At 29.5% G+C, this 13,802-nt stretch overlaps 1 protein-coding gene across 4 annotated transcripts in view; it reads left to right on the top strand.

Moving 5' to 3' along the window:
• Positions 1-13,802, top strand: part of LOC130667864 (uncharacterized) — a 49,404-nt gene that overhangs the window by 20,635 nt on the left and 14,967 nt on the right. For 3 of the 4 annotated variants that reach the window (XM_057469742.1, XM_057469740.1, XM_057469743.1), the window contains 5 exons: positions 208-482; positions 569-914; positions 1,092-1,577; positions 3,767-3,897; positions 12,508-12,665. In XM_057469742.1, the coding sequence (XP_057325725.1) occupies positions 208-482; positions 569-914; positions 1,092-1,577; positions 3,767-3,897; positions 12,508-12,665 (1,396 nt within the window). The remainder of the gene's footprint in view (positions 1-207; positions 483-568; positions 915-1,091; positions 1,578-3,766; positions 3,898-12,507; positions 12,666-13,802) is intronic. The other variant, XM_057469741.1, reaches the window with a different exon arrangement.

The following is a 13,802-nucleotide window of genomic DNA, read 5'->3' as shown; positions in this document are numbered from 1 at the left end:
AAAAAATTCTTGTGGAGCTTTACGATAAAAGAGAATTTATATAATTATATATATTTTTTTAAACAAACAATTATTTCTTGAAATGAATTTTTTTTACTGTATAAATTTTTTTTTTTATAAGAAATGAAATAAAAAATTAACGTGATGGAAATAAAGAACGAATTGGGTTATAAAATTAATTTAAAAATGTAACTTTTGTGTGTCAAGGAGGAATTCTTCACCATGAAGATTCTTATGTCTCAGATGCACGTCTTTTGGAATTGTATCTACTTACCCTTCACCAGTACTCGTTGAACTTGACTTCAGTAGATCCTCGACCAAGTGACATTCTTGAGAGTGAACTGATTGTGCGCTGGCGCCACGTAATGGCCTCTTTACCTCGTGGAACTATGGGAGGACACTATGGTTACAGTACCCGACAATTGACGTACTTAGGACTTGTTATAAACCAAGTTCTCAAAGTAAAAGAACTCGCAATGCAGGTTCAATTCATTATAAAATAATTTTCTGTCATCAAAATAATCCTTCCCGCAAATTGAATTGAAATTAATCAATTAATTTGTTCTAGAATCTGTTGAATGAGTGTTCATTTTTGAATTTGTCACTGAGAACCGATGCGAGATCCAGCCCGATTGAAAATTTAGTTTATTTACTAACATTAGTACTGAAGCAAGCAAAGGATCAGATCTACGCGATAATAGATCGCCAGCAAAAACATATGAACTCTAGTAATAAAAATAATTCACCATACATATCATCGAAAATGAAGAAGCAGTATCACACAACGTACAATTATTTCGAGCATTCGGTGGATATATTAATTGACATAGTTCGCCGTGATCGTGAGACGGCATATACTGATCTGGAGAATGACGTAATAATGTCAAAGAGTCTCTTGAGATGGCTGTACTTTGGTAATGAATTTCCCTGGTTAATTGAAGTAGTTCTGGTAGCAATAGTAACCGGTAGTCATAGTAATCGCAATAGTACTCTGTACATGTCTCTTTAATAGTCAAAATAATTGCAAATTTGAGGAGAAACAGTGGGAGTTGTGAGAGTTGTTGGTCACATTGTTATTTACCTTGTTATAGGAATGGAATACGACAAGAAAGTCCTCGGGCATATTCTCCGACCATATCTGGGTAATCTCTTCAACTCGTCTCACGAGAATGCCTGGCACGTGGAATCCTGGCGCAAGCGACAAGACATTTACAATACTGAAATGCGATCATTGTCTCTCTTTTGTAAACTAGTAACAACTCAAGAGGTATCACCGGCCAATGGTATTGTTGAATCCTTGTCCAAAGGCTGGTCTTGGGCAGAGCAGACAATCAACATGATTGAACGATCTCCAGCAGAACATGGTTTGAGACTAGTATTCATTACACCTGAACAAGTTATGAAGTACAGTTTGACATTTACCAACAATCGAGGACTAAGTGCTTTTTCAAGTTGGAGCAAAGCACGTAATATTGGTAATGCTACAAGACGAGCTACTATTGCAAGAACCACTATGATTACGGCTACTGACTCTTTACCTAAGGTCCCAAATCTTCATCTTGATAAAATCAATAAAGGTATTTATATATTGTAGTAACTGGTAACTTATAATTAATATCACTTATACTACAATGATAACACACCTAAATTAGAAATAACAACACCACAATTAACAGCAGTAGAAGAAAGGCAAGAGAGGTATAGTTTATTGATACATAGATGTACACTGTAAAAAAAATTGTTTGAATTTTCAAAGATTGTATATAACGCAATAAACACATACATTTGTGCTTGAAATTTCATTACTAATTTCATATAGAATTTAAAATACACGGTTTTGAATTTTCAAATTAACACTTTGGATTTTCAAATACTTTTTTTTGAATTTTCAAATAAGTATTATGAAATTTAAAATAGAATTTTTAAAATTCAATATATGTTTTAGAATTTACAATACTTGCTTTGAAAATTTAAAAATCAAGTATAAATTTTAAGTACGTTTATTAAAATTCATATTTTTTTTCTTAATTTTGAATACCAGCTTGATTATTAAATTACGTATATTAAATTTAAAGCTTTTTTCATTGAAAATACAATTCAAATATCTAGTTATGAAAATTAAATTCCTTTTGTATTGTAATTTTCAAATTATTTTTAACAGTGTATGCTGTTATGCTGTCAATATATGACTGACTGACTCTAGTCGCGTTTCTATAAAACAAAAGAAGAAGGCATTTGTTTTCTAGTTATTCAAATATTTTAACGATCAGTTTCACATTCGTTACAATATTTATGCACTTTAAAATATACGGATTCCGGAGTGACGCGGATTTTTTTCAATCCGCATCACTCTGGTCCTGAGTTTTAATATTTAAATAAATTTATATTTAATAGAAATAATCATTGATGACAAACGTAATACACTGTAACAAATTTCGGTGTAAATTATCCACCCGTGTAATTTTAACACCGTATAATCTACTTTACACCATTCCGTGGTGTAAAAATTTTTACTTCATACTGCCTATAAGTTTAACACGATATTTGGTGCAATTTTCACACCGAGTCATTTACACTACACCGAGTCCAAAAATTTTTTACATTAATTATAATTAATAATTAAACTTTTTTGCACCTCCAATGCAGTAGTTATTTTAATACCCACTGTTCGTATGTACGGGAATACGATCTATAATTAAATAAAAACGGGATAATTCAATGATTTAATTTATTTTTTATTAATTTTAATTACAAGCCCATTGAAAATCGTAATTCAAATCCCACTCATTTATTAATAATTAATTACATTAAAATGTAATAAAAAGTTTTGAAGTTTTAATTGCTCTGCTACTATCTTTGCTTTATTTTCCGTCACCGCTATACGCATTATATGAAGTAATTAAAATTTTTTTATTACCATGTGTAGCTTGCATAGGAAAAAAAATTTTAATAATTTGTTACTGAATGTTCAGCTATTTCATTAAAGATAATGAAAAAAAATTTCATTTAAATATTTTTTAATGAAAATTATAATTAATATTTTTATGTTAAATTAAACTTATTATGAATATCAACAGTGTAATTAGTTTGTATTATGTCTTCCCATTAAATTTATATTGAGACAGCTTTGTTGTACGTCAATATATATGATGTGTATGTATATATAAACTATTTTATTACATGCTCAACCAGTTGGAAAGTAGTGTAGATATACACACATAATATATACGTAAAATGGAATTCTCAGATTGTCCTGTCATGCTATTCACACCCTCCGCTGAGCCGTGTAATTGGCGACTCGTCCTTTTTGGTTCTTACTACTAGCGTTGAAGAGCAAACTTTCAACGAACGATAAACTTTGTAGAGTTGGTGAATTAATTAAAATCAGGTACCAAAGACTATGGACGCAAGTGAGCGAAAGTAAATCTCAGAGTCTCAGGATCCATTCCCGGTATGAGCTCTGCTGCTACTTTCGGGTCCTTGTCGATGTCACTTTAATGTCTCACTTTATATCCGTTCATATATACCATAGTCCCGTAAACATAAATTGGCTTATCCACTTTTTCTTTTCAATCTTTATTCGATTAAACTGTCACCTACTCAGGTGTTTACTTTACGAAATTACTTAGATCAAGATGATTAATCAATTTAAACATTTTCTTACTCCGTAATTAGATCCATTAGCTTTCTTTAAATAAAAGTTTTACAGAGTAATAAAATCAATTGTCAGTTAAGTAACTGGTTATTTCTTAATATTTTTATCCAGATCATGCCAGTCATGTTGATCTGCGAGACTCGAGTCCCTTGACGTACGTCGTCTCGATAAATCGTCGACGGGGTCGACAACGAGGCCCTGGAGGACTAATACCAGCTCTTGTAACTCTCAATAAATTTCGGGTAAGTATGTCTACATAAATATACCTACATCTTGAGTAAAACTATCACTCGTAAAGAAGAAAAAAAATGAGTAATTTTGATTTAGATCTAGGGGAAGGGGCAAAATGGGGTAGCCTCAAAATTTTATGAAAAATTTTTTTTTTACATGTTTTTAAAATATTCTGAAACAACTTTTGTAAATATAATTGAGCATTATTTTGAATTTTTTTTGTTAAACTTTTTCAAAAATCGAATGTCAGTCGGAAAATGTTAATGACTTTTTTCTATGATAAAAACTAATGAAAAAATTGTATTCATTCCTTTGTATTCAATAATCATGTAAAGTGTAATTTTTCTTTATGAAAATTAAGGTAAAAGTGCCAAATATTGACCGAGTACCATTTAATGATCGGGTTCCTAAATATCCTTGAAAAATGGAAAAATTGGTAACTTTAAATTCATGAAAAATATGTAATTATAATTTTTCAAATTTCCATCGATTGCATTTACAAATTTTTACATTTTTCGGATATTGAGGTATTCGCTCATTAATTAAAACTCGCTCAATATTTCGTACTGTTACCATACTTACAAAAAATTTAATTGAATCAAATTCATTTAATATCCAGAATTTTTTTTTACCATTTTTGGGGGGTTCCCCATTTTATTCGTAAAAATGAAAATGTTTTTTTAACGACAACTGAAAATTTTTCCTATTTACTTTAAATATCATTAATAAAAAAAAAAAAAATTCCGTATATGAGTCCTCGAAAACTTAGTATTTTCTTGTGCCCATTTTGCCCCCCCCCCCTTTTCATAAATATTCCTTACATTATAGATGTGATACTTGAAAGCAATTAGTTCGTACTCATAATTGAGTAGCAAAGTTAAATTTATATGATGATGGAGAATTTACATTTGTGGTTTTGCTCTCTCGATCTTTTACCATTTACTGAACTAATTGCGTTCACGTTAAAATTAAACTCCTGACATTTATATGTACATATATATGAAAATCAAATTTTGTTAATCGTCTATTTAAACTAACTTTTAGTAAGGAGCAGTAGTTTAAGTAATTAAATGATAAAAAAAAAATTAAAGTAAAATAAAACGGAGAATGTTTTTAAATTATTATCAAAAGTTTATTACCGGGGGTTAATATTATTAAACTTTTAAATTTCGCCTCACGAATAATACCTTTTTTTTAAAAAGAATGCGAGATACTTATTATGCGCAAGAGTTAATATTATGAGGATTGTGATTTGCTCTAAGAATAAAGTTAAGGCCCCAGAGGCTGATGGATAGTTCGATAAGAATTCCCAATTGCCTCGTAAGTTTAAAATAGACTTGTACTACTGCGATTACTACTGCGGGCGATACTGCTATTTTTTACAACATAAAATAAAAAAATCTTGTGAAGACTAAACCGATTTTCTGAGTTTACCAGAGAACGGCTTGCATCCGAAAGATTAAAAGACGCCTGAGGGAGGGGAAAAGAAATAGCAGCAATAGATGTAGGGTATGCTCATAATGAGTATGTGTTAACTAGATTTTTTTTTTAAACATACTTTGAAAAAAAAGGAAGGAAGGAAGGGTATTTTGTAAAAGGTTTGAACAAGTTTACCCGTTTGCGGAATTGTTTAACTAAGAACGAGGGAAACTCATATTGGGGTTAGTAGTAACTTCTCTGCTCTCGCTCTTGTAATTTATACGAGCGCTAGAAAAGTTTCGGTTATTTGTCGATCTAACTAGTGTTGTGTAGCTGAGTGTTTATATAACGGAACTAATTTAATTTCACAACTCTTCTGATTATTTGAATTATAATTATTATTCACGGATGGATTTTTAGTTTTTTTTTTTTTTAAATTCTCATTCGAACTCAAACTTATTTTTCTTGTTGTATTAAGAAATTTTAAGAGCACTTAAAAGAGTGACTGAAATATTTATTAATTTTTTTTTAATTGTGTGAAAGAAATTTAATTGTCTTAGTTTTAGCTCCATTTAAAAGTTTAAACTACCGGAAATATTTATTTTTGACATTTCAGTCTTCAATAAATTTAATATTTTCTTATCATGTTTTATATATTATTCGTTTTATACACTGTAACAAGAGCGGTGTTAAAAATGGATTCATTTGAACTCGGCGCGGTGTTAAAATGAAATTACACTGGTGTAGGAGGCGTAATTCGGCGGTGTTACAATGCCGGTGTTAAACCGGTGTAAACTGCTTTCGCTCAGAGTATTAACTTTGGAAAGCTATAAAAAGCAAAAAATATCTTCACTCGCACTCAAACACGCGAGCGTACACGTGCACACACACACACATATACATGCACACACGAGCGAACACTGTTTAACTGTAGTAACATATTTTACACCGGGATATTTTATTTAACACCGGTAAAAAATATTTACACCGGCGGTGGTGTTATTTTAACACCTACACTGCTTGGACTTACCCCGGTGATTTTTTACAGTGTATACACAGAAAAATTTTGTTTTATCGGCTAAGGACAAAAATTTTCTTGACTAGAAATAATTTTTTGGCGCAAGAAAATTTTTCCCGTCTAAAAAAATTTTTTCTCACCCCAATAAAATTTTCGTTTTCAATTCACTTCAAAAAATTTATTGCGCCAAGAAATCCTTTTTTTCCGTGTACTTGAATTATTTTTAAAAATCGAACTGAACAATTTTTCTATTTTTTGAAAACTTAATTTTTTCAGCAGGAAGTTAAAATTTTTTTCGTGTTAAAAAAAAATTGGATTAATTAAAGAAAATATTATATTTTTAAATAATTGCAAACAAGAATTATTAAAAAATGTGTGACATAAATCAAAATTTTTCCTTTCAATAAAACAATACATTAACTTGAAACTAGTTAACCAAATCCGTCAATAAAGTAAGAAATATCTCGTCACCATTTTTATCATGAAAAATGACTTATACTTTATCATAAAAACAAATACATTATTGTCATTTTATTAAGGTAATAAGATATACAGAATTCTTAGATCAGATCACGTTGCTCGTTATTTTCTGCATTAAACCGTTCGCCTTAAGTACTTACCCATTCAGGATATTTAATACTCCGCATAATATTTATTTTCATCTGATTATGGAAGATTGTAATTTCCTTTTAATTGGTTCATAAAAGTACCACTAGATGGTGGATTATTAGAATCATTTCGCAAGTAGAACTGTAAGAAAATTTAAAGAGATCGGCGACTGGGTATTTCGCTCCATATAATTTGGTCTGCGTTAAGTAAAATAAAAAATTTAATCAGCTATCGTTATTACTCTTTATAACAACTTAGTAATTCTACTTTTCAAATTAGTAATTTTTAATTTTTTGTTTCTTCAAATGAAAAAAAATTCTCTATTTCAAATTACTCACTGCAGGTACTTAAAATAATAACAATGGCAATAAAAAATAACAAAGCGTACGCTGTAGTTAAAAGTTTGCTAACTTTACATGCGTTGCACTCAAAAACAATATCAGTTACATAAAAAAAAAAAAATAAATAAATAAACTGGTTCAAAGTCGTAACATGGCGAGTAGCAAGTACGATAGGTATTCTTGTATATAATAATAATAATAACAATAATAGGAACGGTAAGTCAATAGACGATGTTTGTTAGCAAACAACTACCGCTACAATCGGATAACATAAAAGCCGCACGAGCCAGAGGTCAGACTAAAGGAAACATAAAACTCAAAAATTCCATTTCTCCGTGGTATTTTATATTTATTTATATTTTTCATTTCTTGTGCAATGCATTACAATTCTAAAAACTATAGAATTTAAAAACAAAAAATCATTATTTATTTTTATCTTTATAAGTTTGTCTTCCCGTATGACTTGGATATTTCAAATACTGCCATTACATTACTTCATACTGTACAGTTTTAGAGCGAGAGTTTTCTGGTAATGTGTTTGATATAAGCTCTCTATATAACAAGAGTGAAGAAAGCTTGTAAATGTTGTTCTTCGACAGTTGCCATAATGTACTTCAGCTGTGTTATAACTTTATATACTTATTTTCTTCTTTCTATTTTTTTTTATTATATATTAGCTAGAAGAAAAATTTCAGCCATTAGAAACTCACTTTTTATAAATTTATTGATTGTGCAACACTAGAAGGCCGAAGGCAAAAATGTCAATAGCGGGAATTTTTTTCTCTATTTGAATTTTTTCGACCTCCCAGATAAGTACGCGATGTCAATATGACTGAGCTATAAACAACTAACAGTTCAAAATGTGAGCAGTGTTACCTCCTAAAAAAATTTAACTGTTTTTTTTTAAATTTTTGATTAAAATAAAAATTTTAAACAGTAAAATTAAATGACGGTCGTCAAATTAAAGCTTATTGAAAAAAGGAGAATTTAATAGTATATTATACACCAAGGGAGGAAAGTAGGACATTCCAACCTGTGTGTATGATTGGCAAACACGCGGTTCGAGACGTCCTACTTTCCTCTGTGGTGTGTGCGATTTTTCCCCTGACCTGCACCTGAAAGTTTAAATTTTTGCCTCTCTTTGTGGGAAGAATAGCGCTTGCGCTAATTTTGCACGACTCTTAATGCGAAGCATTAGAGTGTGCTTTACGATCGAACGATTCAGTTTGCCTATTTTTCGCTACTGTTTTTACTGTTTTACTCTTGTTAGTTCACGGAGCTTAACCGAGTTATACATCATCGGATAGAAAATTGAATAAGGATTAACTTTGTTACTTATAAATACCAATTTGATGTATTAAATAACTGAAAAAATATCAAAATGTAAAAAAAAATTTTCCGGTCAAGCAGTAGAAAATGTGTCCGTAACCCGTAAACACAAAAACTTGAGAAAAAAGCCAATATTTGGATCACTTTTTTTTTAAAAGATTCTTTCAGGGCCGAAGAAGAAGTGTGTAATGAATGGCCATCAAATTTGGCCCCGTTTAATTATAATTAATAAAAAGAACTTAACTAATTTTGTATATCTATAGATGTTTTTCACATATAATTTCGTCACACCAGTCGCGCCTGCGCGAAAAAATACATCTGACTATTTTTTGGAGCGAAATTTGAATGTCTAGTGTAATAGAAAAGAAAAAAAAAATTGTCCTTGAAACTTTTATCGTACATTTTTCTTTTTTTTTTGCAAATGAGCATTAAGAGTCGTGCACTTTTGGATTTACCAAACTTTTGTTATTTGTTTTCTCATTAAAGAACAGAACGACTTCCTTTCTTCTAAACAGGGCAGGAATGCAAATTTTCAGTGCCGGTATGGTGAAAAAATAATTACACCCTTAATAAAATCGTGAGTATCAACTCACATTTAACTTGTTTTCGAAGATCCATATCAAAGTAAACGCGCAAACGGGAAATTTCTGAACGTATATACATCATGGATTTATATTTAGTTACAAAGTATTATGTATTTGAAACAGTATCTACTCTGAAACTTTGATAGACCAGTTAAAGCGCATGACTATTGTTCACTGATATCTGTCATCAAGCCCTCAAGCTCTCGTGTAATATATCGTTAACACAAAACCATGAAATTGGTTTATAAAAAAAAATGTCTAGTGTAATGGACTTTGTGGTAGTCCATTTTACTTTATTGTTTTTTTCTTTTTTAGTTCGTTGAGTGTAAAAATAAAAAATGAAAGAGGGAAAATTGATATAGAGAAGTATATGTGTATTTTATAAAGTAAACGATTCGTGAAGGAGTTATACGTGAAATGAAAATATGATGTGTACGTGAATAATAGTGTATAAGCATATAGAAATATATAGATATACAAGAAAAGCGGGTAAATGGGCATGAAAAAAAAGTTGATAAAAATCCGTAAAAAGGATCCGACCTTTTCTCTGGTTTATTTAGAGATTCGGATTCAGTGCTGAAGGCACGATAAACTTTCCACGAAAGTAGGAGAAGAGAGTGCCTGAGAAAGAGGGTTAGCACTATACAAGTGTGTAGCTGCTCTGCACTAGTATTGGGTGGAATCTCCCACAGGGGTCAGTGTAAAGCGACTTGAGAAACTCGAGAATCACAATTACATTTTCTGGAGTGGGGTAGTTTAGAGTTTAGACGGCAACGTGCTCGGCATTCGTGGACACCGAGGAGACGGGGCATGAACCTTACCAACCTCACTAGCCATCTATTATTTTTTACCTTTTGCAATGCGATAATACGTGCAAAAGTGAGAAAGCTAAAATGCCACGAAACGCCGGAAGGAAGTAAGAATTTAAACTTGTCGGATGTGAAAGATGAAGAACTAAATGATGATTAAGTTAAAGATAAAAATTTAAATTAACAAGAACAAGACGATAGAGGAGAGTATTAACAGGGTAAAGATAATAGTGAGATATGCTAAGTGAGCATCTATCTATCTACTATGATAAAGTTTTATTTTTATAGACAAATCTTACGACATACTTTCAAGACCTGATTAAATATTAACTTACCTTACAGCAGTATTTACTTTATTTAAACTACAGGTTTTCTAGTGTTTTATTTGCACTTTACTATATTTACTTACATCTAAAAAAATATATAAATTTTTTTTAAATTAATTAATTTACTGCAATAAAAAAAAATTTGGCAATTTTTTTAGAGTTTATTTGTTCGTTGCAGCAACACAAATATCGTATATTTTTTTTAATTCAATGAAATTCACTAAAACCGAACTCATGTTGATTGTAAAAAAATATTTATTTATATGATAAAAATATATATTTTTCATATTTATTTATAAATTGCTTTTTTCAGTTATGAAGTTATACTCATACCAATTAAAAGTTACGTCAGTATTAATCCTGCGGAAAATCAATGTCGTGTAACATTTTTTAATCATCTAAAAATGAAATCTATTATAAATAAATAAATAAAGTTACTTTTTTATCTAAAAAAGTATAATAAATTAAATTGAATTGCAACTGGAAAATTTATTTTATTTATCCCAAGTGATATTACGGGTCCGAATATATCCAATGCATACATTTGTATCACCATAAAATAGTCAGTATATTTAATGACCTTAAATTTGCAATTGAATAATCAATTTTATGGAATGAATCAAATGAAAAGACTCAATAATGTTAGCGGTTTATATTCTCAAAGGTTTATTACCGTATTACTACCTACATCTACTGTTGGTTTAGTTCACCAGTCTTCCGTCAAATAGGTCATCCGGTGGGACTTCTTCAGTGTATTTTCAGTAATTTCCGGTTACGAGCTGAAACTGGAGTGCTCTATTCACTGGTTATCCTTTATTCCTTTGGGATACTTTTTAATTTTTTAGTACTACACCGAATGCGATTTTAATCGAAATTTTTTTAAATTTATTCAAAAAAGGGTGGGAGGGGCAAAAAGAGGTACGTAAGGAAATATTAAGTTTTTGAGGACCCAATTAGGCTAAATATTTTTTTTCTCAATTATATCCAAAATAAATAGAAAAAATTTTTAGTTGCAATTAAAAAAAAATTTTCATTTTTGCGGGCAAAATGGGATACCCCCAAAAAAGGTAAATAAAAAGATTTCTAGGTATTAAATAAATTTGATTGAATTAAATTTTTTTGTAAGTAATTTATATAAAGAAAAATTATATTTTAGACAATTATTGAATGCAAAGAAAGAAAAAAAGTTTTTATCGAAAAATAAAAGTCATTAATATTTTTCGACTGACAATCGATTTTGGAAAAAGTTTAACAAAAAAAATTCAAAATAATGCTCAATTATATTTCCAAAGGTGATTTTGGAATGTTTAAATAATGAAATGTTTTTTTTATAAAATTTTGGGGGTACCCTGTTTGCTCCCCCCCTCCCTTCCCCTACTTTATTTTTATGTTATTATCATAATATAAAATACTTATCTTTATTTTATGGAAATGCTAGATAATTTAGATGACTTTATTATTTAAAAAAAAACATATATATATATATATAGATATATGTATGTGTGTGTGTATTAACACGACGTTTTATTGAATTCCAATAGTAATTTGATTTTCGTAATTCTGGATACCCACAATTTAAATTAATTTTCCAATAATTGCCAGTCTCTTTGTATACTGCAAAATATTATGAAGTTAATTATAGTATTAATGGTTATTTTCATCTGTTTATAGATCGTATAACCGATAATTGAAAATATCGGTTGTTTTGTTATTTTATTCTTATCATATATGTACATATTTAATGATGGTATACATCTTTGAAATAAAAGAAAAAAAAGTTAGGTAGTAAAATACTATAAAAATTCATTCAACGAATTTAAATAGGTTAACGAACTCTTTAGTCTGAACACTCGTTAAATTGCACAATGAAAAATAACTCGTCGTTAACGCTGAGTGTCATGGAAAAAAATAAAAGTATGACATTTTTTTTCCACTAAAAACTCGTATAATTTTTTTTGTTAATTGTTTGTATTTATTTTTTAATAAACTTGATATACACTTTTTTTGTTGCTGTTGTTTGAGTAATTAAATTTCGGTATTGCTTGTTTTTTTACTTAATTAAATTGATTTTTTTTTAAATGCGAGTGTACTCAGGTAATAATTTTGGGATGAATAAAATTACTTTATAGTTTATGTTTTTTTTATTGTTTTATTTATTAGGTGTTTTTTTTTTTTTCTCGAATTAGATACTTCAAGAGGCTGCGGCTGTATTACCTCATGAAGAGAGAATCGCAATGCTGGATGTAGTTCAAAGGGTATCTAGGGAGGCGTCCCGACGTCTGCGAAGAACTAGCTGTCCAGATCTGAGTGCTTCAAACGGCCCGAAGCAAACGTATACGCCCAGGTAATCTATACTTTATTTTCAAATATTTTATGTATTTACTAACTTTTCTATCTATATACATTTCATTTACATACATATATTATTTATAAATGTTTTAAAAGGTTTTAATAAAAATGCTAATTTTATTTTTATTTATTAAAATTGTAAATATTTATTTATATTTAGCCACTAAAAATACACTCATTTAAAAAGGGAAATTTTCACTAAAATTATTGTATTGGAGTATAGAATTAATTTTAAAAATCACTCCGTTCATTGATTTTTGGATTATTAAATATACGATCTGAATTTTAGTATCTACCAAATATATGGTAAAATATGAAATTATTTAACATCGTAATTTTTAATAACGTGATGGTAATAGTTATCATCCCGGGTCAAAAATAAAACTTGATTTAGACTTGGTTTACCAAGTCGAAATTTCGAGCCGTTTTTCACAAGACAAACTCGACTTTTTTTTACGGAGTTATAAAATATATTGAGTTTTCGCCTTGGTTTAGACTTAACTGGCTTACTTAGTCACGATTTAAGACGAAAAAGTTGAAATCAAGTCGAAATTGACTTGATTTAGACTTATTCGACTTAAATTATAAGGCGAAAAAGTCAAAATTAAGGTGAAATAATTTTTATATATTAAGGCGGAAGTAAGGCGAATAAATAACTATTTTTCGACTTGATTCAGCAAGTCAAAAGTAAGGTGAATGACTATCGTGCTCGAAGTAAAGACGAATAAGTTCAAACTAAGATCAAAAAAGTTCAAAAAGTTGAAAAAAATTTAATAAGTCGAAATTTAATACGTCGTTATTTAAGTCGAAAAAGTCGAGATCTTCTCGAAAAATCGTCGGAAAATCGATAACTTCAAAAGAAAATAAGGTGAAGCAAGTCTGAATCAAGTTTTATTTTTGACCCGGGCATCAGCCCAAATAATAATTACTATCTAAACTAATAAATAATTTAAATATCGGCGTTACAGCCTGAAGCTTGTCTACATGGAAATTTCACTTTGTTCAACCGTGTATATGATTAATTTCACACACACAAACATACACATATATTATGAATACAAATAAAGGATCTAAATTTATATATTATTTCTTGTTTAAGAATTTTTACAACCTTGAATGTAACAGTTACCAT

Source organism: Microplitis mediator, chromosome 5 (assembly GCF_029852145.1).
Source record: "Microplitis mediator isolate UGA2020A chromosome 5, iyMicMedi2.1, whole genome shotgun sequence".
NCBI classification, from domain to species: Eukaryota; Metazoa; Arthropoda; class Insecta; order Hymenoptera; family Braconidae; genus Microplitis; species Microplitis mediator.
The sequence above is the reverse complement of the archived record's forward strand: the minus strand, read 5'-3'. Positions and strand labels throughout refer to the sequence as shown.